Genomic DNA, 26,944 nt, shown 5'->3' with positions numbered 1-26,944 from the left:
TGACGTGAGGCATACGTTAGTTGGGGATGCTGCTAGGACTTTGGCTAACGCGTCACCCAGCTTGCGACAAACCACCCACGGAGCATCGGGGACTCAGCAAGTCTAAGTCCGACGTAGACTGACATATATATTGATGTATATTGACTGACACAATTGCCAAGTGGATTGCAACAAACTGCAGACCTGTTAATATTGACGAGAACACGCGCTTTACATAGCTTTGCAAAGTAAAATGAAATACAGAAAAATAAGTAAGTACGTTGATAAATGAAAAATTAAATGCAGAATTCAAAACACTGGAAACATAAATTGTGGAAAATATAAAAATAAAATTGTAAAAAAATGTCTTTGTTTTGAAACCTTTGGGCAGCTTCGGTCCTCCGTACCTTTTCAGTATCTACAAATATCAGAACGTTCAAAGCTATTTCTAACCCTTCTTTCCTGACCAGCATTTCACCTGAGTCTGATACGAGAGTGGGAGAAGAGGCGAAGCAGGAAGGTGGTGGGCAGCACAACATAACGTCCCAGAGTCAGAGTTCCCCTCAGTGTCACACTCCGGGAATCCATGTAGATGGAGCTGGCCGCCTGCTCCACCACGCACTGCACCCGACTGCAGCGGTTCACCTCCACCTGCAGATGATGAGGAAGGACTGAAATATTTTTTTATGACTCAAAAAGTGTGAGGTTGCTCAGTGGCCCGGCTCACCTTCAACACCTCAAAGCCAATAGGCAGGTTTTCTCCTTTTCCATTTTTCCTCCACATCCTCCTGTCCTCCTGCTGCAGACAGATCAGCACCTCCTCCTCTTTGGCTCGCACCTCAAACATGAACTGATAAGAATGAAAAGTCATTTTTAGCATTCATGTGCTGATGCAAACCCTGGTTTCAATCGTATATTTACCTGTGGATTGTGCAGAAAGGTGTCCCTGTGATTGATACATCCACCACACCGGCTCCTCTTATCCAACTCCACCTTCCATACTCCATTCACCTTCCCACCACCCTTTTCTGCTGTCACTTTGCTCACATCAGGCTTGCTTCTTCCTCTTTTCCTTCCTTCCTGTTGACTCTCACCGAGTCGATCCTCCTTTCTGTTCCCACGCTGCTTGGTCCCTCCAGGCCCGTTGCTGCTCTTACTCAGGGTCAGTGTAGAGTTACTCTGGAGCACAGTGGGTGGAGGTGCTCCATGGGTGGGGGGAGGTAGAACCCACTCCCCGTAGCAGCTCACTTCTCTCCAGCGAGATCTCGGCCACAGCAGAGTCCTCTCCACCAGTCTGCACACCACCACGTCTGTAAAGTGTTGACAGAAGTCCTCGAAATCCATCCTGAGGGAAAAGGAAAAGAATAAAATGTGAGGCAGAAACCACACATGACGTTTTGTTCTTCAAATAATAAAAATCAGAAGTACCAAAACTCCCCGACATCACGAACAACGAGCCCCATCTTGTCCCTCTCTGCACGACTCAGTTGCTGCCACTGCTCTGACCTGCAGGGGGCACACAAGGACAGAAAGCAGAACACTTGGAAAGGACATAAAAATAAAAGCAGTGTTTCAGCTTCTAGAAACCTTTAGTGATCCAGTTCTCAGACTTCCATGATGTGAACAGCAGATGTCCCTCCACCCCAGTAAAACAAATCCCAAACTATTGTAAAATGTCAGAATCTCTCCAGAATATCAGCAGTGGCATTATAAAATGCTGCAAACCACAGCGACACTGTTAAAGTCAGCAAAGACTTTTCCCCCCAGAGCTCCTACAAGATGCTCTCAGCAGTCTGACATGTGGCAGAAGCCAGTGCAAAGACTTCAAAGTCACCTCTCACCTCTGACTCCAGGCACCGGTCCAATCTGTGGTCCCCCACGGGTTCCTCATGCGGACCATAAAGAGTCTGGATGTCCCGCCTCTCTTCAGTACCTTCTCCCCCAACCTCACCTTCCTCACTGCCGTGATCCCGTAGGCGTGTCCTCGCACGAGCCCACACTCCAGCACTGACTCCACGGTCTCCCCCTCTGCAGGCTGAGAAACGTGTAAAATCTTTTTAACCAACCTGTTTAACAGTTTTTAAAATGTTCAAGACTCAGAAGCCCTACCCGTATGGAGCAAGTGATGAGGGATTTGTATTCATGGACCTTGGTTAAAGTCTGGCAGAGCGCCCTCCTCTGGTCACTGTGAAGTCTTAGAGCCTCACGATCCAGACTGAGCGGCTCTGAAACTCCACCAGTGAAGTCGATCAGGGCCTCTGCAGTGTTCCCTCCCTCCAAGGCCTCGTAGCAGCCGTTAAGTCTAAAAGTTGAGAGAGGGATTGAGTGATCGATTCACGAACATTACATATTAGGACTGCCATAAGTAGTGGTTGTGGCAGTCAAGATGTAGGTTCAGCAGCCTGCATAAAATTAACAACAGTCCCATCGAATACCAAAACCAGCATTTGGACTTTGCTGCTTATAAATGGAACACACTAGCAAAAAACCTGCATCCCCTGATTTCTCTGATTCTGATTACTCTTGCACATTTTTCTTAATTTGCATGTATAATGTATGATACGATACGTCCTTTTATTATGTAAATCTTTGTCTGTTTTTTTTTTATTTGTACACAGGTCACAATCGCATTGAAACTACATGTTTAAACATAGGATTTAGTGATAATATGCGTGCCTCACACAGACTGAGATACTTGCTAAAACAAAATACAAAGGTTTCACTCACCAAAAACTGGATGGACTTTACACCTCACAGCAATCAAAGTTTATGCCACACAATCACATTAAAAAAGGCACAATCACCACAAACACAGTCAAAGGGGTGCACAGTTGAAACAAAACAGAAGCCTGGCAACCTGTCTGGGTACCCAGCTAATTAATAATCAGTGTTGGGCAAGTTACTTTGAAAAAGTAATTAATTATAGTTACTAATTACTTCTTCAAAACAGTAACTGAGTTAGTACCTGAGTTACAAAATTCTAAAAGTAATTAATTACTAAGAAAAGTAACAATTGCGTTACTTTAAAAAAAAAAATTAGGGTATAATTGGCTGTTTTTGACTACTTTCAGTTTTACCTCTACATTTCACCTTTAAAAACTATTTACTTTGCCATGTTTGGTATCATTCTTTTCAGCACAGCCTCACATGTCTGAATTTACAGTTATGTTTTCATTTTGACATACTGTATTAGCACAACTGATCTGAAATCAGACAAAAAAACCCAAACTTTGAGTAGAAAAAGTTATATTCTTTTACTGTAACAACCACGAACGTGTTTAATGAATCATATTTCTGTCACGGTTCTGGGTCAGTTCTGACCCAGCATTTTGAGTTCTCATGTTTTGGTTTGATTTTGTATTTTTGGTTATTTTCTTGATCTATTGTCAGGCTATGATGATGATGATGATGATGTTTAGTATGTTCCAGCTTATTCTGGTTTAAGTCTAATTCTGCCCGTGTAAAGTCCATGTTTCTTAGTCTGCATCTTTGTTTATTGTTTCCTGTTTTATTTTGAAAGATTATGTCTTATGTCAGTGTGTCCAGCAATAAAGCTGAGGTTTTTTGAGGTGCATTCTGTTTCCGAGTCCTGCATTTGGATCCACATCTCCACCTGCCCGCACACAGAGCCCTGACAATTTCATAACTTTGAATGTAAATATAAATTGTAAATTTTAAAATCCTATGCACAAGTTTTGCAAACAACAAAGTTATTTGCAGCCATTTACTTTTCACCTTTTTTTAATAGCCATTTCAAGCTATTTACATAACAGTCAGGTGTTCTCTATTAAATAAGATGCCACACAAATTATTTGTGCCACTCCAAAAAATATTTTCTGTCCACTATAAAGGAGAACATCACAGCCTGATACCTGCAGGCCTGACACAAGGTCATAAGCAGAGAGTGCTTGCTAATGCTGTCCTTAGACATTAAACATGATGAAAGTATTCAGGAAAAAATACCGTGTATATATTGTTTATCAACTCTGGTTTTACGTGGCCTATCAACACAATTTAAAAACTAGTATATATCACATTGATGCTTTGTGATCTTGAAGTGGTCGTGTGATTGGCTTACCACGACTGCTTTATTCTTCCTCAGTCAAACAGCAGCCTCATGTGATTGTTTTGCCCCCTAGCGCCAGGTGTTGCGCCAAAAAGTGATCGTCTGCAACAATGACATTGGTCTGCCACAAAGTGATTGCCCCTACCGTGCCCCTGCGTAGCCCGGTGGCGCCTGTGTCCGGCAGCCTCGCCTCTGTCAGTGCGTCCCAGGGCACCTGTGGCTACAATGTAGCTTGCCATCGACAGTGTGTGAATCAGTGTTGGTCAAGTTACTTGAAAAAAGTAATCAGTAACTAATTACTGATTACTTCCCCAAAAAAGTAATCCCGTTACTTTACTGGTTACTTATTTTCAAAAGTAATTAATTACTTAGTTACTTAGTTACTTTTTAAAAACACGATTTACAACCTGAATAGGTGATAAAGCGATAGATCTTTCAGCCCAATTCTACTTTTTCTGCATAATCCATCATACAAAATGTAATCAAATGGAAAAGTCTCTTTTTATTAGTTTTAATCTTTTAACTTTATGCATCAAGCAAAAATTTAATTATATGCAACATTCTCTGACTGGAATAAATTAGTTTAACATTTAAACCTATTTTCTGCACATTCCATCACATAAAATAAAATATTTTTTGTGTTTACACTCATTCTTTCAAATAGATGCAAGTAAAACACAGCAGAAAATAAATAAAGTCAAAGACTAGAGGTCCTGTTGCTCTATTTTCACCTGTAAAGCAGGAGTGGGGCAGGCGGAGGTTTACCCTGGTGCAGGTGTGCCGCAGCGGTCAGTGGAAGAATCCGCGAGTTTCTCTGAGTTTCCCATTACGTCATAGCGCACTCGGTGCTTGCTCAGAAGTTTAGGGGTTTTTTTCGCTGTAAAAAGAAGTTTTCTTCCCACGCATGATGGACACTAATGTTTTTGTCACTTTTTATGGAATCAAACTCAAAGTAAGGTCAGTACTTCCACGCTTTAAACGCTGCACGCTCATACTCTCTCCATTATCCATTGTTGATCTGCACACAGCTGTTGTCGTCACACTCGCTTACGTCACTGTCATGAGACATTCTCGCAAAAAAATCACGGTTTTAGTAACGCAGTAATGCAGCGTTCCTACGGGAAAGTAATGGTAATCTAATTACCGTTTTTGCAATAGTAATCCCTTACTGTACTCGTTACTTGAAAAAAGTAATCGGATTACAGTAACGCGTTACAAGTAACGTGTTACTGCCCATCTCTGGTGTGAATGTGTGTGTGAATGGGTGAATGACTGAATGTAGTGTGAAGCGCTTTGGGGTCCTTAGGGACTAGAAAAGTGCTATACAAATGCAGGCCATTTACCATTTACCGTGGCCCTGAGTGGCCAAACAGAAAAGAAAACACCAGCAAAAAAAAAATGCTGCAAAAGCACACAAAACACAATGGAAATAGGAAAAACGACAACTGAAATAGGAAACAACAAAACAGAAATAGGAAAAAACAGATTTCCAAAAGCACAAGGGAAGTGTTTCTGGGGAGACAATAACCAATGTACCAGTTGCAGGAACCAAAATATGCCAAAATTGTGCTGGGAGACACTTGAGAGAAGTGGAGGATCGATCGCTTTTGTGAGGAAAGAAAACATGAGAGGTAAGTGTGTTAGCCTAACTATTAGCCTAAAAATCCGTCATCAGTATTATATGAATCACGATAAAACACACCTACCATGTTTTGGGTTCCTGCAACTGGTCCATCGGGTTATTGTCTCCCCAGAAATACTTTCCTTGTGCTTTTGGAAATCAGTTTTTTCCTATTTCTGTTTTTCTAGACAAGAAATAAACCTTTTTTATGATGCTATCGTGTTTGTAACAAGCTTCTGGTGAGATCATAGAGATTATAAACTGGATAGTTTTGATAGCAAATGGGAAGTTAGGGTGTGTGTGTGTGTGTGTGTGTGTGCCAGCAGGGTGAAGCGACAGGTGACACCCTATCATCTGTGTTGATACGCGCTTAAAATACCTGAGTAGTGCATTAGGAACGCAATACCATTAATATGGGGCGATCGTGGCTCAAGAGTTGGGTGTTCGCCTTGTAATCGGAAGGTTGCCGGTTCGAGCCCCGACTTGGACAGTCTCGGTCGTTGTGTCCTTGGGCAAGACACTTCACCCGTTGCCTACTGGTGGTGGTCAGAGGGCCCGGTGGCGCCAGTGTCCGGCAGCCTCGCCTCTGTCAGTGCGCCCCAGGGTGGCTGTGGCTATAATGTAGCTTGCCATCACCAGTGTGTGAATGTGTGCGTGAATGGGTGGATGACAGGTTGTGTAAAGCGCTTTGGGGTCCTTAGGGACTAGTAAAAGCGCTATATAAATACAGGCCATTTACCAATATCCACACTAAACAACAATCCTTTCAACCTTGATTCAACTTAACATTTCACTGGTTTAATTCAAGTGTATTACTACACCCTTAGCTCTCTGTGGACGCTATAAAAACCTATCCTTAGCCCACTGTTGTGATGGGTACAGCTGTCTGTTTACGTTGGCTTGTGCTTTTTCTATGTTCAATTGTACACACACACCCACAATCCCACCAATATAGCAGTCCATGATCAACTTCCTCCCTGAGGGCTAAGGTTTCACCAGCTGACATGACGCCTGTCCTTTAATAAAAAGTGCTTTAATTAACCCAATCTGCTGAAATGCAGCATGTGGAGGCAGCAACTCAGTTTATATGTGGGAGGTGAGAAGATGTATCTATCCATCCATCTAAATTGATAGCTTTGCTTTTACACTCAGCAATCTCTTCAACACAACAGACCAGTGCAGCATCCGCATCATTGCAGCAGCAGCACCAACCCATCTGTCGATCTCCCGCTTTCTCTCCCGTCACTCGTGAATAAGACCCCGAGATACGTGAGCTCCTCCACTTGAGGCAGGAACTTGTCCATGACCCATGGCCTCAGATTTGGAATTGCTGATTCTCATTCCCACACTCGGCTGCAAACCGTTCGAGGCAGGGCCCCGGTAACCCTATCCTGGGCAGAGTGAACTGTTCCCTCGATGGTCTTCTCATAGGGGTCTTCTGAATCGCTCTTTGTCTGGTCCCTCACCCAGGACCAATTTGCCATGTGAGACCCTACCAGAAGTCCCGGGACAACATAGCCCCTGGGATCCCTGGGACACACAAACCCCTCCACCACGATAAGGTAGCGATTCACGGAGGAGATGTATTTCAAGTTAAAAAACAAAAAAATTTATATTTTACACTCCACGTCTAACTCACCCTCGGCCTCTGCCAGGACAGACCTGGTGGAGGCTGTCTCTTGTAAAAGAGGGACTGGTCTGTACTGGGGAATGGAGGATCCTTGTAGAGGATTTCAAGTCTATCACAGATTTCTCTGTTGTTCAACTGTTTTTATTTTCTGAAAACCTAAATATTAGTTTTCTTATCTGCACTGAGCCCCCACTCATAAATACATGACTAAAACTGGCCTTCCCAGCCATACGCTTTGCAAGCCTCTAAGGTTCTTGGTGTTTCCTGGATGAAATCATGAGTCTCCACTGTGTCTTTTTTGTAACACCGATTCTTATTCAGTGGTTTCCCATCTTTCGGTTGGGGTTAGGGAAGAAAGACAGGAAAGAGACACGCTGTGGAAGCAAGCCAAGCCAGAGATTATTAACAACTAATAATTAAACAGAGTTGGTTATAGAGGTGTACACTTTAATCCTTAACCATTGTCGTCTTTCACAGAAACAGATATTTAAAAAAAAGTAAGCTTCAGTACTGGGACAGTATCCAATTACAAATTTTAAAGATCAGATACACTGAAAATAACCGTATTATCCATTGTGCGCTTCGGTCTAATGCTTTCTTGCACAGACTATCATTTAGCATGTAGGTGCAGAATTTCTTCTTTTCAGATGAAACTATTTCCTGTTGCTACACAGCCGGTGCATAAAAGCTTCCCACTCTTTCTTCTCTTTCATTTTTATTCCTAACATGACAAAATACAGCATGACTTTTATTACAAATCTCACGATTCATGATCCATCCTTGCAGCGATAAACCTCTGACAGAGTTTAATGATGTGATTACATTTTGAACAGTGAAATACAAAAAAGTGTTGGTTTCCACAGAAAACAAACCTACACTTTACAGAATTATAATTATGAAAAACCGCATTACACATGATTTATTTCTTATTTATTTATTTCCTAAATGATACCATAACCAAAGTGACTTTTTAATTTCATCATGTACACTCAATAATGCCAATTTGTGGCTCAGCATGTAACAGCACATCTACAGATTCACAGATATATCAGCTAATTACTGACACTGACCGATGCTGGGTTTTTATTGGCAAATAAGATGCCAGTAAACGATGTCAGTGGCTGAGATTTATCCGTAATGTCACTAAAAGAGTTTAATGATAAGCTGAAATACTTGTGAGAAAAACCTTGCTCACATTTATAATGTAGACCTGTGTGTTTTCCTGGGACAAATATGGAAACAAATAAGAAAGTAAAACATATTTTTGCTATTGGAATCAGCTCTCGTACAAATTCTTAAACATCAGTGATCTTCTTGATTGCATAATTAAATTCCTGTAAACAGTAGCTGCTGCAGAGGTATAGAAAATGCTCATCTTTCAACACAAGATGCACGGACACATCACACACTTATCCTGCCATTTTTTGGAACCCATTTCCAACATATTTGCCTTGGCAGCATATTCGTTGAGTGCGTCCAGTCCCCTCATCATTTCCAAAAGTCATTACACGTCGGCGGCAGGATTGGCACCCCTATACAGGCAGAAGCAGAGGAGGAACAAGAAGACGCCCAGGAAAATAAACCCAACTGAGATATTATACAAAGTGTTTATCCAGAAGGCAAACAGGTAAAGGGTCTTGTTGCAGTAGGGGTCCACGTTTGTTGTGTTTTTGTCATAGTTGGGCTGATAAATAGAGTAGATCCATACATCACCTATGAAAAAAAATTTTTTTAAATTTAATTTAATGTTACACCATGTATTAATTCTCACCCCGGTATACCTTTATGCTCATGGGCACAGTTGTTGACAAGGTGTAATCTGGATAAAAAGGGTCTGGAGCCTGATAATGATAAGTGTATTTAATTGATGGATTGAAGTTTGATGATAAACAGCTATTTTGGGGAATATTTACTTAGCAAGAAATTTGCTATTTTATCCACAACCAAGTTTACCTCACCTACTCTATCATGACTCAAATGCACTGTACTGCATGACCTAAATAACTGCACTACCACAAAAGCCACAATTAAGACAGATACAGTCAGCTACTGCTGGTGATGTTAGCTAGCAAAAGAGTCGTGACCAAAACAAGATGATTCAAAACTTGAGCTGAGATATTTTCTGCACTTTTTGGCTCTGACAGAAAGCAGCAAACACTGAGAGCCTATGGGTAGATTTAAGTCTTTAATGAGTTAAGGTTTATCTACTGTGATCACCTTTAACATTCTTAACTCATAACCTTTTTTAAAATAATGTCTTGTCTTGATCTTATTAGACCTTCTAGATTACTTTAACCATTAATTTATCTATGTCCTACACCACCATCGCTTTCTAATGTAACTTTACTAAATTTTTCTTTTTGTCCTTCCTTCCTTTATCCCTTCTTGTGAGGCGTTTGGATGGCCCTACCCAGGCAATACTAGTACTAGAGGGCGACAATGCCATTGGGAAGTGTGAGACAATGAGGAAGCTGAGGAGCATTTTCTCAGAGACTTTTGCACAATCTTATTTATTTTTAGAACCAGAGTAGTCACGTCACAGTAGTCACATGCAGATTTAAGGCACTTCTGCTTTGACTAAACTTTTAAGAACTGGAAGCTACATCCATCATTCATATACAGATTGTGATCTGCTCTTCCCTCTGCCAAGATTAATGACTATTGATCTTCTGACTAATGAGAATAGAGAGCATATTGATCAATCAGACACTCAACCCTAAAGACTACAGTCCTAATTTACATCCTTGTTTTTGTTGTGGCTAGCTTCTTTCACGCTGTGCTATTAATATGTATTAATGAGCCACAAGTTTTAATGATTAGACAGGGAATCCTGCACCCTGGGTACATAAGACTCAATGTCTGCTATGATGAATCTGATTCACATGAAGGAGGGACAGCACTTTACACAGTATCATATTTTTTGTGGCCTTTTAGAGCTTCATGCAGCTGAAACGAATGTGGTCTATAATAGAAACACACTGCGCACTGTAAACATTGCCTAGGAGGAGTCCTGTTCTGTTTGTGGTGCTGAGAGCTAATGTTTAATCTCTTTGGTGTGAATTTATGCCGGTCGTTTGTCTGATGTCCACGACTGTATTTACACAATTTTAACAGGCAGCCAACCAGAAACAGGTCACTTTCTTGACTTTTTAACTCACCAGCGATAATCCAGCAGGGGACAAAGAACACTGCCAGTAAGTTCCAGGCTTTGTAGATTGTGCTCAGAGGGTTGGAGGTGCCTTCTTCGGGCTCTTTGGCACAGGGAAAGTAGGAGAGCAACACGAACAACAGGCTTGAGAGTCCCACCACTATCAGATAGATGGGGATGTAGTGCTGGCGCGGACACTCATGAAGGTATATTGCCCCTGGTGGACACAAGGAGGATGACTCAAAAAGTACAATCAGAGCTGCCTGGAAAACTTTAATACTTGTGAACACTCAGTCAAGTAAGTAAGTATGGAGCTCACCAATTGCAATCTGAGCAATGGGCATGCCGCACAAAATCACCTTTGAAATCGCTGCAAGAAAAATAAAACACTGAACTAATTTTCTTCACATGATATTTACAGAAATGAAACTATGACACCAGTGTTCATGATGTTAAAATCGCTAGATTTTACCTAGAGCGGTTGCTGGGGGTTTTGGACGGTTCCGGATGTGTCCCAGAAGGTTACTGCTCTCCATTTTTCTCACCTGCAGAAGAAGATAAAGAATTGAGTTGGAAGTCCAACTGAAGGTGTGCAAAGCAATCTTGAGCAGCCAGTAGAGGCTGGAATTGCCCACCCCTGCTGTAGGCAGTCCAGACCTAAGTTTTGTGGCAAGCAAGTTATCACAACATTTCCATGAACCAACAAAGGAACAATGGGTAACTGTGAAGCATGTATTAAGATATCTCAGACGGTCCAAGGATAAGAAGTTGTGTTTTAGGAGAAACAATGAAAATTTAGGTCTAGTAGCCTACAGTAATGCTGTGTGAACCTATGTAAGAACAGTTCTCTAAAGAAACAGCCCACTGTGGCGCTCTCTACCTGTGAAGCAGAATATATGGCTCTGGCTTCTACAATACAAGAGTTTATATATTTAGGGCAGCTTTTGAAAGGTATAGATAGCTAAAAACCTGTGAATCATCAGAGGTGCAAAGATGTGGACATTAAATATCATTTTGTAAGGCCCATTGTAAATGGACGAAAATGTGCCTGTTATATTGCACTACTGAAGAAATGGTTGCAGATGTTATGACCAAACCTGTGTCTGAGCTAAAACTTGGAAAGTTTGCAGACATCATGTTTTGGTGAGTCCACATCTGTATGGTAGGTTACAGGACAATATTCTTTAGATTCCAGCAACCTGAGTACAAGACGGGGTGTTGAGATATTTATCGTGTGTACTGAGTTGTAAATATGTTGGACCGCATTATTTGTTATTGTTGTTTAAAGGAGATGCAGTATTCAGGGTGTCACCACAAGGGGGCAGTTTTCACTGTGAAGGAAAGTATGCTGTGAGTTGATTGCTGTTGATGTTGCACTGCTCAAAATACACTACTGTACAAATAAATGTGTATGATTAATGTGTAAATTAAAAGTAACGTAGGCCTACTCATGAACTAATTTACAAATATAACCCAATAATGAGTCCTAAATATTCAAGAACTTTTACTTTTACTACAAACTTTTTGTTGAAACTTAGTTTGAGTGAAAAAAGTATTGAATTTATGAATTTGAAAGATATAAATACTTAAATACACCAGTCTGAAAAACAGTTACTTAATGCAATTTTAGACTAGTATGTGTTTTTTTTATAACACCCACCTAAAAAAAAATATATATATATATATATATATATATATATATATATTGAATATTTTATTCCTGTTGGCTGTTTTCAGAGATACATTTCTAATATTCAGTTATTTTGTAATTTCCATGTATATGTTAAAAAGATGTAAAATGTTTGAGAAAGAAAGAACGACTGACCAAAAACTACCTAAAACAAATCGGTCAAAGTGAAATAAAATGCAAATAAGGCTGAAACAATGGTCATGGTAGTTTGTGGTCCTTCACTTCTGACAGCAGGAGCTCACACATAGCAGCTGTCCACACACCTGATAATCAAATGCTGTCAAATGAGAGCAGATAAAAGCTAAATGGGCTGTCTGTTCCTTTTAAAAAGTTTCTTGTTTGCATTTAAACAGATTGGGGCTCTTCAAATACCAGCAAAATGTGTATCTGTTCATTGGTTTTTGTGAGCACTGTAATTGGTTTTGGTGAGTGCTGTGAGGCAGGCAGGGTGAAGGACCCAAATCCAGGACTCAAAGTAAAGTAAAACTCAAAGCTCAGCCTTTATTGCTATAAAAACTCTTCGTAGGAATAAACATTACAAAAACCTCAAATGCAGAACTAAAACCTAAACTGGGAACTGGAACCTAGAAACTAAAAGACTCAAGCCAACCAATGCTCAGGACACGGAGGGAGAATACACAGCACAGAGACATTGTCATTCACTGTCGCACCGTACACGGGCAAAACAAAACAGGAGCACCAAAAGTCAAAACAAAAAAGTCCAAAAACAGTGTCCCAAACAACCCAATTTGGGTGGCTGACCCAGAAGGTTGACAGCCCAGGAGCCTGGAAAACAGTTCAGGAGTAAGCCCATTGAGCCAACAGTGACAGAGGATCTCAGGAGGCCGACCGCAAAACAGTGGAGGCGACTAGCTGAGACAGACAGCTGGTGTGACCCCTCAGATCCTCCAGCGGAAACAGACGGTGGCATGCAAGCCACTGAGTGCTGGAGCGGGTCACCAGAGCCCCCAGTGGGAAACAGACACAGGGCCAGCAGGTATGGAGGCCCCTGGCTGAGACAAAGCTAGCTGAGGCTACGTGGAACACCCAGCCAGCTCTGGACACTTAGCCATAGCACTGCAGCGAGACAAAGTTTATTGCAGGCTGGGTGAGCTCGCCTGAGCTCTCTGTGGAAGCTGCTGCAGACAGCTGAAATGGCCTGGTAGAGCTTTCAGGTGACACAGCTGAAGGAGGCTGAGAGAGTTCAGCTGAGCTCTCAGTCGATGATGGTGGTAGCTGAACCAACTGTACTAGCTCCATATCCTCCAGGCTCCCAGAGGCTGCTGAGGTCTGAAACTCAGCCTCTGGGGAAGCCCTGGAGAGAGTGACAGTCTCCTCCTTCTTGGGACACAGAAATGCTCTTTGTAATTTGTTTCTCTGCTGAGAATGAGCAATTGAAAAACAGCCCTTTACATTCACAGTCTTAGAGTTAACATTCCTGGTCATTAGAACTCTGGGCTTGGCAGGAGCAACATTGAAACAGTCAGTAAAGTCCTGTGAATGGGGACTTCTGTCTGTCTCAGACAGAAGAACCAGTTGTTAACGCTTCTGCAGTTAGCTTAGCAGTAAAACAATTACCTTTAGTTCACTGAGGATTTACAGACTCAAGGTTAACAGGCTCAGAAACAGATAACTCTACCTCAGAATATACTGACTTAAAATTTACAGATTTAGTGAAAGAGTATTGGTTCAGACTCAATGTTAGCTTGTTAGTTTGTGATTTTGCCCCTTGTGCAGTGTAGCAAACGTTCTCCAACTGACTGGCATAAACAGAAATCTCAGGTTTTTCAAAATCAGAAACAAAATCAGATTTCTTGTTCCTTGGGCAGAGAGAAACAGCTTTTAGGTCTTGTGAGGTGAGGTCCTCAGTCACGGTCTTAATTGTTATACATTTTGGAGGGGTAAGGAAAAATTCTGTTCTACTCACCACAGCCGTCTGTTCTGAAGAAGTCCCTGGTGTGGGCTGTGGCGGGCAGGATGAAGGACCCAAATGCAGAACTCAGAAACAGAAAGTAAAACTCAAAGCTCAGCTTTTATTGCTGCAAAAACTCTTTGTAGGAATTAACATTACAAGAACAAACCAAAACCTCAAATGCAGAACTAAAAACTAAACTGGGCACTGGACCCTAGAAACTAAGAAACTCGAGCCAGGCAATGCTCAGGACACAAAGGGAGAACACAGCATGGAGACATTGTGTATGACGCGATAGCAAGCAATGAATGACAAAGGACTAAAATACACAGCGGAGTGATTTGGGAAGTGGAGACAGGAGGAAAGCACAGGAAAACAATACCAAAATACAAGAAACTCAAAATGCTGGGTCCAAATGACCCAGAACTGTGACAAATACTACAAGACAGACTTGAGTCCAATGAGAAAAAAATGCTGTTAAAAATGACTCACCCTTATGGCTCCCAGTGATGTCACCATTTATTTAATTACACGCACTCATCCTGTACTATGTACTGACAAAGAAAGGAGCGCAGTGCTGTTAAAACTTTGATTTAAATTTTATAGGTTTATTCTTTAAAAAGAAGATGCAAAGAACTACAAGGAGATGCCGGCAAAGAGACAGGACATGCTGGAGAGATTATGGCTCTTAGCTGACTGACATTTCAATGACTTAAGGCAAGTAGGTCTGCTGAGTGATGATAAAATAAAACAGGCTTACACAGTGTTTATAGTTTAATTATGAGAAATGCAAATGTGAGCCAAACATCACCATTTTAATGAATAAAACAAAAAATAAATAACAAATCAATAAAAATACAACACATAACAATGCATATTTTAAAATAACACAAACTGGTTTTGGCAGCAGTCCCACTGTTCTTGTTGAACTGCTGTGTTTGTGCCTGCATAACTGAGCAGTAGATCACCACAGAGCATCTGTCAGTACATTAATAACCTAATTATTAAAGTCCCACAGCAAAGTGCAAGAGACCAAGCAGCTCACTGTGGTTTAAAATACAACAGGTCAAAAACCCCAAAAAACTACAGCACCTTTATTTGCTCATCAGCTTCTACCTGAGAGGGCAGTGTTTGCCAGGGCAGCCAGACTGTCACAAGTCTGTGAGGCACACGCTGGAAGACGTCTCAAGATAGACGCAACCTCTGAGCCCTGAACGTGACCGTCCGCCTCGCAGATTCATCACGAGGCTTCGACTCCTCTCAGACTCGGCCGTCTGGAGTCGAGTCTCACCGAGAAGCGAGTCCCACAGCAGACCTCTGCTGTATATCTGTCAATACACAGGAAACCCATTAGCCCTGTGTGTTTGTGTGCTGCGTGAGAGGGAACAGGAATGTGCCAAACCTCAACAGAGATGTCTGTGTTGGGGTATCTCCTGTAGAAGATGGTTCTCAGGTTGAATTCAGGGTTTCCGCTCTCCTTGAACACCCGCGTCCTGACGTTGTCATTCTCACATCTCACTACAGCGTAAACATCGGGGGCTGCGGAACAAAATCCAGCACGGTGTAAAGAAAGAAAGAAAGAAAACACCAAGGGAGATATGTGCAATAATTAAGAGTCTGCCCAAATATGAGTCTTTCATTTTGCAGTTACCTGTTTGTTTGGGAGGGTTGAGTCCTGACGCCCTGTGTAGATAAACTGTGGTTACCACTGTGGGCTGAGGTAGAAAACAGTGGAGCACAGAGGGAGACGGTAAGTCCTCCCTCAGTTCCCTTCATGGAAAAAAGAAATAACTAAATTAAATGCAGAGGACTGGGAATAGTGAAGGGAAAAAGAGATTTTTTCTGTTAAAGTGGAAAAAATTAAATGTAAGAAATAATATAAAATTTATGATGCTAATAGTGGTTTCATATTGATTTTTATAATTTATCAAAAAAAATGTCTATGTCATATTTACTGTTTGTTTGGTTTTGTTTTTTTTTCTCTGTTCCGCGGAAGGACAAAACCACCAAAATGAAAATTTTTTGAATTATAAATACAAAAATAATTAATAAATAAATAAATATACTTTATGAGTAAATAAATATTAAAACTGTTCCATTACTTAATTTAAAAAATGTCATTTACATTTATTTTTCTGTTACTTCCTAAATCTTTCCTGTATTATTTAATTTTGTATTTATTCACCTGATTATTAACTATTTGATTTTTTATTTTATTTTTAGTAATTTTAAAATTTTCATGTAAATTAGTTGAACATCTGTAAAGATCTCCTGAGTAAAAGCAACAATATCTGTTTTTACTGGGATCAATCATCCCACCCTCTCCGTGAATCGCTACCTTATCGTGGTGGAGGGGTTTGTGTGTCCCAGGGATCCCAGGGGCTATGTTGTCTGGGGGCTTTTGCCCCCTGGTAGGGTCTCCCATGGCAAATTGGTCCTGGGTGAGGGACCAGACAAAGAGCGATTCAGAAGACCCTTATGAAGAGAACATTAAGGGAACAGTTTACCCTGCCCGGGATAGGGTTACCGGGGCCCCGCCCTGGAGCCAGGCCCGGGGAGGGTGCCCGAGGGCGAGTGGCTGGTGGCTGGGCCTTAGTCCATGGGGCCCAGCCGGGCACAGCCCGAAGAGGAGACATGGGCCCATCCTCCCGCAGGCCCACCACCCACAGGAGGCGCCATAGGGGTTGGGTGCATTGTGTGCCGGGTGGCGGCCAGGAGAGGAGGCCCTGGCGGACTGACCCCCGGCTGCCAAGACTGGCAATAGGGACATGGAATGTCACCTCTCTGGTGGGGAAGGAGCCTGAGTTAGTGCGTGAGGTTGAGAGGTACCGGCTAGATATAGTTGGGCTCACCTCTACGCATGGCTTGAGCTCTGGAACCGGGGGGGGGGGGGGGTGCTGGAAGGTGACTCTGTTGTCCTGCTGGGAGACTTCAATGCTCACGTGGGTAATGACAGCGAGACCTGGAGGGGCGTGATTGGGAGGAACGGCCTCCCTGATCTGAACCCGAGCGGTGCTTTGTTATTGGACTTCTGTGCTAATCACAGTTTGGCCATAACGAACACCCTGTTCGAACATAAGAGTGTCCATAAGTGCACGTGGCACCAGGACGCTCTAGGCCGTAGGTCAATGATCAATTTTGTAATCGTATCACCAGACCTGCGACCATATGTTCTGGACACTCGGGTAAAGAGAGGGGCTGAGCTGTCAACTGATCACCACCTGGTGGTGAGTTGGATCAGGTGGCGGGGGAGGACGCTGGACAGACCTGGTGCACCTAAACGCGTAGTGAGGGTGTGCATTGAGTCCGAATGGACCATGTTCAGCGTCTCCATTGCCGAAGCTGCTGCATTGAGCTGCGGCCGCAAGGTGGTTGGTGCCTGCCGTGGTGGTAATCCCCGAACCAAATGGTGGACACCAGAGGTGAAGGGAGCCACCAGGCTGAAGAAGGAGTCCTATCGGGCTTGGTTAGCCTGTGGGACTCCGGAGGCAGCCGACAGGTATGGACAGGCCAAGCGGAATGCAGCTCGGGCAGTGGCTGAAGGAAAAACTCGGGTGTGGGAGGAGTTCGGAGAGGCCATGGAAAAAAAATTTCGGACTGCCTCGAAGAGATTCTGGCAAACCGTCAGGCGTCTCAGGAGGGAAAGCGGTGCACTACCTGCACTGTGTATAGTGCTGGCGGAGCGCTGCGGACGTCGACTGAGGAAATTGTCAGGCGATGGAAGGAATACTTCGAGGACCTCCTTAATCCCACTGACATGTCTTCTGAGGAGGAAGCAGAGTCTGGGGATGAGGGGAATGACCCGCCAATTTCCGGGGGCGAGGTCACTGAGGCAGTTAAACAACTCCTTGGTGGCAGAGCCCCTGGTGTTGATGAGGTCCGCCCCGAGTTCCTGAAGGCTTTGGACGTTGTTGGGCTGTCCTGGTTGACACGCCTCTACAATGTTGCGTGGAGATCAGGGGCAGTACCCCTGGACTGGCAGACCGGGGTGGTGGTCCCCATCTTTAAGAAGGGGGACCGGAGGGTGTGTTCCAACTACAGGGGGATCACACTCCTCAGCCTCCCTGGGAAAGTCTATGCCAGGGTGCTGGAAAGGAGAGTTTGTCCGCTAGTCGAACCTCGGATACAGGAGGAACAATGCGGTTTTCGTCCTGGTCGCAGAATACTGGACACTGGGCTTTCACTTTGGTGGCCTCAGAATCTCATCTCTGCTTTTAGCGGATGATGTGGTTCTGTTGGCTTCATCGGGTGAGGGCCTCCAGCTCGCACTGGAACGGTTCGCAGCTGAGTGTGAAGCAGCAGGAATGAGGATCAGCACATCCAAATCTGAGGCCATGGTTCTCAGCCGGAAAAGGGTGGAGTGCCCACTCCGGGTCGGGGATAAGTTCCTGCCCCAAGTGGAGGAGTTCAAGTATCTCGGGGTCTTGTTCGCGAGTGATGGGAGAAGGGAGCCGGAGATCGACAGACGGATTGGGGCTGTGGCTGCAGTGATGCGGACGCTGCACCGGTCCGTCGTGGTGAAGAGGGAGCTGAGTGTAAAAGCGAAGCTCTCAATTTACCGGTTGATCTACGTCCCTACCCTCACCTATGGCCAAGAGCTGTGGGTAGTGACCGAAAGAACGAGATCGCGGATACAAGCGGCAGAAATGAGCTTCCTCCGAAGGGTGGCTGGCCTCTCCCTTAGAGATAGGGTGAGTAGAGCCGCTGCTGCTCCACATCGAAAGGAGCCAGCTGAGGTGGTTCGGGCATCTGACAAGGATGCCTCCTGGGCGCCTCCTGGGTGAAGTGTTCCGGGCATGTCCCACCAGGAGGAGGCCCCGGGGCAGACCCAGGACACGCTGGAGAGATTATATCTCTCGTCTGGCCTGGGAACGCCTTGGTGTTCCCCTGGATAAGCTGGAGGAGGTGGCTGGGGAGAGGGAGGTCTGGGCCTCTCTGCTTAGGCTGCTGCCCCCGTGACCCGGCCTCGGATAAAGCGGATGAAGATGGATGGATGGATCATCCAGTATGTGAAATGCTGAACTTGTAAAAGTGCCACTTGCAGAATAAATTGAAATTTAAACGCAGAATTCAAAACACTGGAAACATAAATTGTGGCAAATATAAAAATAAAACTGTAATAAAAAAAACTTTTTTGGTTTTGAAACCTTTGGGCAGCTTCGGTCCTCCGTACCTTTTCAGTATCTACAAATATCAGAACGTTCAAAGCTATTTCTAACCCTTCTTTCCTGACCAGCATTTCACCTGAGTCTGATACGAGAGTGGGAGAAGAGGCGAAGCAGGAAGCATCCAGTGACGCCCGGCAGGAAGGTGGTGGGCAGCACAACATAACGTCCCAGAGTCAGAGTTCCCCTCAGTGTCACACTCCGGGAATCCATGTAGATGGAGCTGGCCGCCTGCTCCACCACGCACTGCACCCGACTGCAGCGGTTCACCTCCACCTGCAGATGATGAGGAAGGACTGAAATATTTTTTTTATGACTCAAAAAACGTGAGGTTGCTCAGTGGCCCGGCTCACCTTCAACACCTCAAAGCCAATAGGCAGGTTTTCTCCTTTTCCATTTTTCCTCCACATCCTCCTGTCCTCCTGCTGCAGACAGATCAGCACCTCCTCCTCTTTGGCTCGCACCTCAAACATGAACTGATAAGAATGAAAAGTCATTTTTAGCATTCATGTGCTGATGCAAACCCTGGTTTCAATCTTATATTTACCTGTGGATTGTGCAGGAAGGTGTCCCTGTGATTGATACATCCACCACACCGGCTCCTCTTATCCAACTCCACCTTCCATACTCCATTCACCTTCCCACCACCCTTTTCTGCTGTCACTTTGCTCACATCAGGCTTGCTTCTTCCTCTTTTCCTTCCTTCCTGTTGACTCTCACCTAGTCGATCCTCCTTTCTGTTCCCACGCTGCTTGGTCCCTCCAGGCCCATTGCTGCTCTTACTCAGAGTCAGTGTAGAGTTACTCTGGAGCACAGTGGGTGGAGGTGCTCCATGGGTGGGGGGAGGTAGAACCCACTCCCCGTAGCAGCTCACTTCTCTCCAGCGAGATCTCGGCCACAGCAGAGTCCTCTCCACCAGTCTGCACACCACCACGTCTGTAAAGTGTTGACAGAAGTCCTCGAAATCCATCCTGAGGGAAAAGGAAAAGAATAAAATGTGAGGCAGAAACCAGCTAACCCACATGACTTTTTGTTCTTCAAATAATAAAAATCAGAAGTACCAAAACTCCCCGACATCACGAACAACGAGCCCCATCTTGTCCCTCTCTGCACGACTCAGTTGCTGCCACTGCTCTGACCTGCAGGGGGCACACAAGGACAGAAAGCAGAACACTTGGAAAGGATATAAAAATAAAAGCAGTGTTTCAGCTTCTAGAAACCTTTAGTGATCCAGTTCTCAGACTTCCATGATGTGAACAGCAGATGTCCCTCCACCCCAGTAAAACAAATCCCAAACTATTGTAAAATGTCAGAATCTCTCCAGAATATCAGCAGTGGCATTATAAAATGCTGCAAACCACAGCGACACTGTTAAAGTCAGCAAAGACTTTTCCCCCCAGAGCTCCTACAAGATGCTCTCAGCAGTCTGACATGTGGCAGAAGCCAGTGCAAAGACTTCAAAGTCACCTCTCACCTCTGACTCCAGGCACCGGTCCAATCTGTGGTCCCCCACGGGTTCCTCATGCGGACCATAAAGAGTCTGGATGTCCCGCCTCTCTTCAGTACCTTCTCCCCCAACCTCACCTTCCTCACTGCCGTGATCCCGTAGGCGTGTCCTCGCACGAGCCCACACTCCAGCACTGACTCCACGGTCTCCCCCTCTGCAGGCTGAGAAACATGAAACAGTGAAATCATTTTAACCCATTTCTTCTCCAGTTTTTCTAAATGTTCAAGACTCAGAAGCCCTACCCGTATGGAGCAAGTGATGAGTGATTTACATTCATGGACCTTGGTTAAAGTCTGGAAGAGCGCCCTCCTCTGGTCACTGTGAAGTCTTAGAGCCTCACGATCCAGACTGAGCGGCTCTGAAACTCCACCAGTGAAGTCGATCAGGGCCTCTGCAGTGTTCCCTCCCTCCAAGGCCTCGTAGCAGCCGTTAAGTCTAAAAGTTGAGAGAGGGATTGAGTGATTGATTCACGAACATTACATATTAGGACTGCCATAAGTAGTGGTTGTGGCAGTCAAGACGTAGGTTCAGCAGTGTAAAATTAACAGCAGTCCCATCAATGCTACTGAATTTCCCAGAGGAACCCACCCGAGGGATTAATAAAGTTTTATCTAATCTAATCTAATATCAAAACCAGCATTTTCTGCTGATGCTCACTTGGCGTAGGCCTTTTCCAGCAGGGCGCTCCAGAACTCTCGTGGTGTTGCCGAACGACAGAAGAGCAGCACTCCATCCTCACTGACAGGCAGGCGATCATCTACAACAACATCCATCCAGCGACCGAGACGCCAGAACCTGAAATGGAAAATTCCTGCATACAAGTCGGGACGCTTTGGATTCCACTCCTGATTCAAATGATCGGGGATGACCTAGGAAGAGGATAGAGGTGGATGAGGAAGGGTGAAGAAAGACAAGGAAGGAACCAGGAGGAAATGCAGAGAATGCAGAGTAGGGACGATAGTAAAGAATAAGGAGAAAGAGGAAAGATGATTGTGAAGAAGGTGAGGGGAAAAACACACCAAACCTTTTTCCACAGTGATGGCTCAGACGCCAGGCAGGAAATGGCTGCCACCATCCAGCAGTTACCCAGACTTCCTTGGTGCAAATCACGAGTGCTGATGCCATCGACAAACAGACGGGGGTCCTTACAAATCTCCTGGAGAGGAAGAGAGATCAGGCTTATGACAAGAAATATGGGACGTAGTTAGTCATCACCTGGCAGACTGCAGGATAACAGTAACACTTTAGCAATAGACTGTATATCCACAGTGTGTCTTTGCCCTGTCTTCCTCCTCTCACTCCAACCAGTCACAGCAGACAGCCAACCCTCCCTGAGCCCGGTTCTGCTTGAGATTTCTTCCTGTTAAAAGGGAGTTTTTCTTCCCGCTTGAAGCTAACTTCAAGTGACCACAGTTTCTGGTCGTCACTTTCACATCCTAAGTTTGGACCACAGTTTTTCCACCTTATCAGCAACAGCAGGTTCATTTCTTATTTGTGCATCAAGGAGTCAATGAACTCCTACCTGCACATTTCTAGGGAAATACAGGGATTGTTCATCACTACGTGACAGCTAATGGGGTGAATGGCATCTGTGTCCACCTGGGATCTGAGATCCTGTGATGATAGCAGGAGGCTTGAACCTAAATCTAGAGCTTAAAGGAAGGTCGGCGTTCATTATTATTGGTGAGTTCATCTCTAAAAGCAGGTTGTTTCATGAAGCAGCTTTAAACGACACAGTTAAGTGGAGCAAGCACTGCCATTAATGACTTCAGCAGCTCGTATCGTCACAGAGTTTTATGGGGCCTGCGGGCTGATTCAGTCAGGGTGTCCAAGCACTGCTGAGGAGACAGATAATGTGTGTGTAGACCTTCTGCTCTCACTTTGGACAGGGTCAGGTAACTGTAGAAGTGTCGCTGCACTCACACACACGCAGAAAGATACACTCTGGGTGGCCATAACTTCTTCAGTTGTAACACTAGACAAGAAATAAACCTTCTTTACGATGCTATCATGTTCGTAACAAGCTTCAGATAAGACCACTGAAATTATGAACTGGATAGTTTTGATAGCAAATGGGAAGTTAGGGTGTGTTTGTGTTTGTGTGCCAGCAGGGTGAAGCGACAGGTGACACCTTATCATCTGTGTTGATACACGCTTAAAATACCCGAGTAGTGCATTAGGACCGCAATACCTTTAACCCTTTCTCTCCAGCTCTGAGTCAACAAATTAATCGTCAGCAGGGTTTCACATTAAGAGCACTAAAGGCCTGGCTTTGAATGAACTCCTTGAACTAATGACCCCGATGGGAAATACCCGGGGCTTTCTGATCCTTTCACATGTTTCACTGTTTGGATTAAACCGATTTTCCTCAGCAGAGCACAGTGAGGATCAGTGTCCTGAAAATTAAGACACATCAGACGGGTATAAAACTCTGTAATCATAAAGTTACTGGACCATCAAATGTCTGATAAATATCCACACTAAACAACAATCCCTTCAACCTCGATTCACCTTAACATTTCACTGGTTTAATTCAAGTGTATTACCACACCCTTAGCTCTCTGTGGCCACATTAAAAACCTATACTTAGACAGCTGTACCCATCACAACAGTGTGCTAAAAACACCCATGCTATTTACATTGGCTTGTGCTTTTTCTATACTCAACTGTACACACCCACAATCCCACTAACACAGCGGTCCGTCATCAACTTGCTCCCTGAGGGCTAAGGTTTCACCAGCTGACATGACGCCTGTCCTTTAAGAGAAAGTGCTTTAATTAACCCAATCTGCTGAAATGCAACATGTGGAGGCAGCAACTCGGTTTAGATGTGGGAGGAGTGGAGATGTATTTCAAGTTAAAAAACAAAAGAATTTCAATTTTACACTCCACGTCTAACTCACCCTCGGCCTCTTCCAGGTCAGACCCGGTGGAGGCTGTCTCTTGTAAAAGAGGGACTGGTCTGTGGCGGGGAATAGAGGATCCTTGAAGAGCGCTCCTCGACGGAGGCAGGCCCGCCGCAGCTTGTGAAAACTCTGGCCCTGGAAGTCATACACTCGTTCTGGCATCCTGGTTGGGCCTCAGAGGCCTTAAAGGAAGGTGGAAAGCAGATGAGAAAGGGGAGAGAGGGTCAGAGAACATACTGTAAGAAACTGGAGCTATGCACTGCTAAAGTAGTGTGGTGATACGCTCGCAGCATGCTCACTGGAGAATCATATGGTTGTTGGGGTTTACTCTGTTTCCTTTGTATTATTGTAGGATTTTTACAATATAAAGTACTTTGAGGCAACTGATGCTGTGATCTGGTGTTTTATAAACAAAATTTTATTGAATTGATGATCAAAATGTTTTTTGGTAAATGTGAGACAAGCAGTTCTTTAGATGCTGTTCTGGGTTCTTTTGTGAGCTGGATGAGTTGTTAATGCCCTCTTCTGTTAATTTTGGCAGGCCGGCCCCTCCTGGGAAGGTTCACACTGTTCCAAGTTTTCTTCCTTTTTGGATGATGGCTCTCACCGTGGTTCACCGGAGACTCAAAGCCTTAGAAATGGCTTTGTAATACCTTCCAGACTGATAGATGCCAATGACTTTGCTGTTTCAATGACAGTTGAGATCTTTCACACTACTTCACTTAATATTATTATTTGTTTTGCCCAACTAAACATTACAAACAGTATCACATCACACTGACCGGCTGCAACCTGCCTAGAGACTTTTCTGTGCAGTCCCATTAAGGTGAACCCCACAGTTCATATAATTCCCACTTAACCAAAATGTCAAAGTAAAATTTCAAACACTGTCATCGTTTAACTTATTGATAAAAGTTCATTGAAATTCACAAAGTGTATTAATTTAAAATGTACATAAAACCACCTAATGGAGCATGTTTTAAGTTTTTGTTGAAAGTCCTGATGATGCAAGTATAACATCCAAGTACTGAGTAAGCACACAGTAACTACTGTGTAAGTATTAATATGCAGGCTACATAACATTGAACTAATTGAACTGAATCTAAAGGGGTATGTAGCTCATGGCAGAGGTAGCTGGGGGTGTTCTGTGGGGTCAGTGTGTATTTTGGGGCCACAGGGTGAGGACAGCAGTAAAGTAAGAGCACTGTTTTCGTCATCAGTGATATGAACTCAGGCAGGAGTCAGCAGTATGAGCATAGTTGAACTTTAACTGTTTGTGTAGCAGAATGATTCAGTGCCAGAGAGAGTGTGCCAGGAGGTCAGCGTTATCACTTTTTGGTGAAATCTATTTTATGGCTTTTTTTCTCATACAATCTTTTCACAGACGTACCAAATGAGAAGGAAAATCTATAAACACACATTTTTACGACATCAAGCTGCAGGAATTGATGAATGTCTTTTCCTTGATGCTTTTGGATTAGATGCCGATTTTGGTGATGTTGCCTTCTCTCACCAATAGATTGAGTACTTTTAGTAACATTTCTATGAATTTATCTGCAGGTGCTACATGTTTGTTTTGTTGTTGTGCAGTACTTTGACTCTTTAAACAGATGGTTGTTACTTTGGATGAGCCTGATCTGAGTCTATTTTTGTTATACTGAAAACCAAATTCACTACGAGGAATAATTAATTTTATTATAGTGAATGAAATCTTTGTCTTGCTGTGTGTTTATTTGTTTCACTGATTGTGAACTCCAACCCTATCTGGCACAAAAATACATCTTAGGTCAATGAATGTTTTTATATTTTTCCGATATCAACGTGTCATTACGTTGCCTAGCAACCACCTAGTAATCGACTAAAATGACCCTTTTTCATTTATGCAACACTTTATAAAAAGTATCCTAACACACACAAAACAAATCATCATTTGCTCCCAGTGAGCATCAAATCAAAGTTCTTGTATTTGAATAATTAATCATTCAGGAATGATTAATAAACTGAAAAGGGTTCAAAGTCAGATTTGTAGTAACTTTTGAAATCCATTTTTAATTTCAAATTTTTCATATAGTTTAAAACAATCTTAGGTTAATAAAAATCATAGTTGCTGATCAGATCCTCTGTTTATAGTGTTTTATGTATAAGCTCACTTTAGGTAATCAACTAAGATAATAACGAGATATCACTAGTCATTCAACACAAAGTATTTAAGATAAATTTACAAATGTATATAATTTTCTCTTTCCTTAAAAGTTCCCAATAAAAACTCCAACTTTAGGGTCTGCTTTTTGGACTTCATGAGACTTTAATTGCTTAGTAAATGATTTTTCCTACAATAGTTTGCTTGGTTAGTGCATTAGTTTGGCAGATCACCTTTCCAGTACTCACTTTTTAGTGTTCGTAGTGCATCGACTTTAAGTTTTTATTAAATTACAATTCTTAATATTGTCATTTAGTAAATTTGAAAAGTAGACCTACATTGTTGCCATGGCTCTATAAACATATATTTTACCTTCAAGTCTGGAAGTTTATCCACTTGCTTCCTAAGATGGACCTTTGTGCTGAGCCCCGTCAGTGGATTCCCTTAGTCATTTAGTCATCCTCATTTTTTTGAGGATAATTAAAAAAAACCCAAAAACAACAACAAAAACAGCCAACATGTGTCCACTTTTTCCTCTTCCTTATCCCAGAGTCAGCAGCAGTTAATGTTGTCCCTTCCTCTGAATGTGTCAGGAGTGTTTGCTACATCTCCACCAGGTAATTAACTCGGTGTCATATTTGTGCCATTGGACCTGGATGAAAAAAAATTGAACGTGAAACACAACTCCTCACACCATGACTGTGTGTGCAGTTTTTAGAGCTAATGCATGAGCGCGTGTGTGTGTGTGTGTGTGTGTGTGTGTAACTTTATCTCCCTTCACTCAGACAATAGACAGACAGCCGCCACACCAGGTGTAATAACACAATTAGAGACTTGGAAATCCTCACACAGTTACTGCAGTGACTCAAGGTTCAGACATTCAAGACGAACAGTTTATCCTCTGACATCATCTGAAGAACATCAACAAATGTGTTTCCTAAGGTTGTGTGTTTGTATATCTGCGCTCATATCACTTACTGCTGCCTCAGCTTTTCTGTTTGGTGACTGTGCACATTCTGTCCTCTTCTCCTCGAGTCTCATATCTTCTCTTTTCTCTCCTCACTTGAACATGGCCTGTGACTCCCTCGCTTCTCTTTTTCTGTCTTATCTGTGTAGTCTCTTCTCCTCTTTCTTCTCCTCTCTATCTTCTCCCGCACAGTCTGCTGGAGTATCTGTTGAT

General features: G+C 43.4%; 3 protein-coding genes across 3 annotated transcripts; all 3 read right to left on the bottom strand.

Annotated features, from left to right (window-relative positions):
- Window positions 1–453: 453 nt before the first annotated feature.
- Window positions 454–6,970, bottom strand: LOC146636577 (calpain-5-like). The gene is made up of 7 exons (XM_085350354.1): window positions 6,936–6,970; window positions 2,089–2,281; window positions 1,821–2,014; window positions 1,408–1,485; window positions 901–1,324; window positions 707–829; window positions 454–630 (listed from the first exon to the last, which is right to left on the bottom strand). Exons 1-7 carry the CDS (start codon window positions 6,968–6,970, stop codon window positions 454–456), a joined length of 1,224 nt encoding a protein of 407 aa, XP_085206480.1.
- Window positions 6,971–8,268: 1,298 nt separating this feature from the next.
- On the bottom strand, window positions 8,269–14,112 carry LOC146636576 (transmembrane protein 272-like). The gene is made up of 5 exons (XM_085349581.1): window positions 14,062–14,112; window positions 10,917–10,989; window positions 10,764–10,814; window positions 10,455–10,661; window positions 8,269–9,009 (listed from the first exon to the last, which is right to left on the bottom strand). Exons 2-5 carry the CDS (start codon window positions 10,978–10,980, stop codon window positions 8,801–8,803), a joined length of 531 nt encoding a protein of 176 aa, XP_085205707.1. The 5' UTR covers window positions 10,981–10,989; window positions 14,062–14,112; the 3' UTR covers window positions 8,269–8,800.
- Window positions 14,113–15,193: 1,081 nt separating this feature from the next.
- On the bottom strand, window positions 15,194–26,944 carry LOC146636575 (calpain-5). Its single transcript, XM_085349578.1, has 14 exons — window positions 26,743–26,944; window positions 26,137–26,416; window positions 23,622–23,806; window positions 21,743–21,874; window positions 21,376–21,587; window positions 20,961–21,153; window positions 20,686–20,879; window positions 20,273–20,350; window positions 19,759–20,182; window positions 19,565–19,687; window positions 19,291–19,487; window positions 15,698–15,816; window positions 15,449–15,585; window positions 15,194–15,374 (listed from the first exon to the last, which is right to left on the bottom strand). Exons 3-14 carry the CDS (start codon window positions 23,784–23,786, stop codon window positions 15,198–15,200), a joined length of 2,151 nt encoding a protein of 716 aa, XP_085205704.1. The 5' UTR covers window positions 23,787–23,806; window positions 26,137–26,416; window positions 26,743–26,944; the 3' UTR covers window positions 15,194–15,197.

The sequence above is a fragment of the Diplotaxodon limnothrissa genome, linkage group LG3 (genome assembly GCF_057381915.1).
Source record: "Diplotaxodon limnothrissa isolate DT_005_m linkage group LG3, D_limnothrissa_male_GT1.1, whole genome shotgun sequence".
Classification (NCBI taxonomy): Eukaryota; Metazoa; Chordata; class Actinopteri; order Cichliformes; family Cichlidae; genus Diplotaxodon; species Diplotaxodon limnothrissa.
The sequence above is the reverse complement of the archived record's forward strand: the minus strand, read 5'-3'. Positions and strand labels throughout refer to the sequence as shown.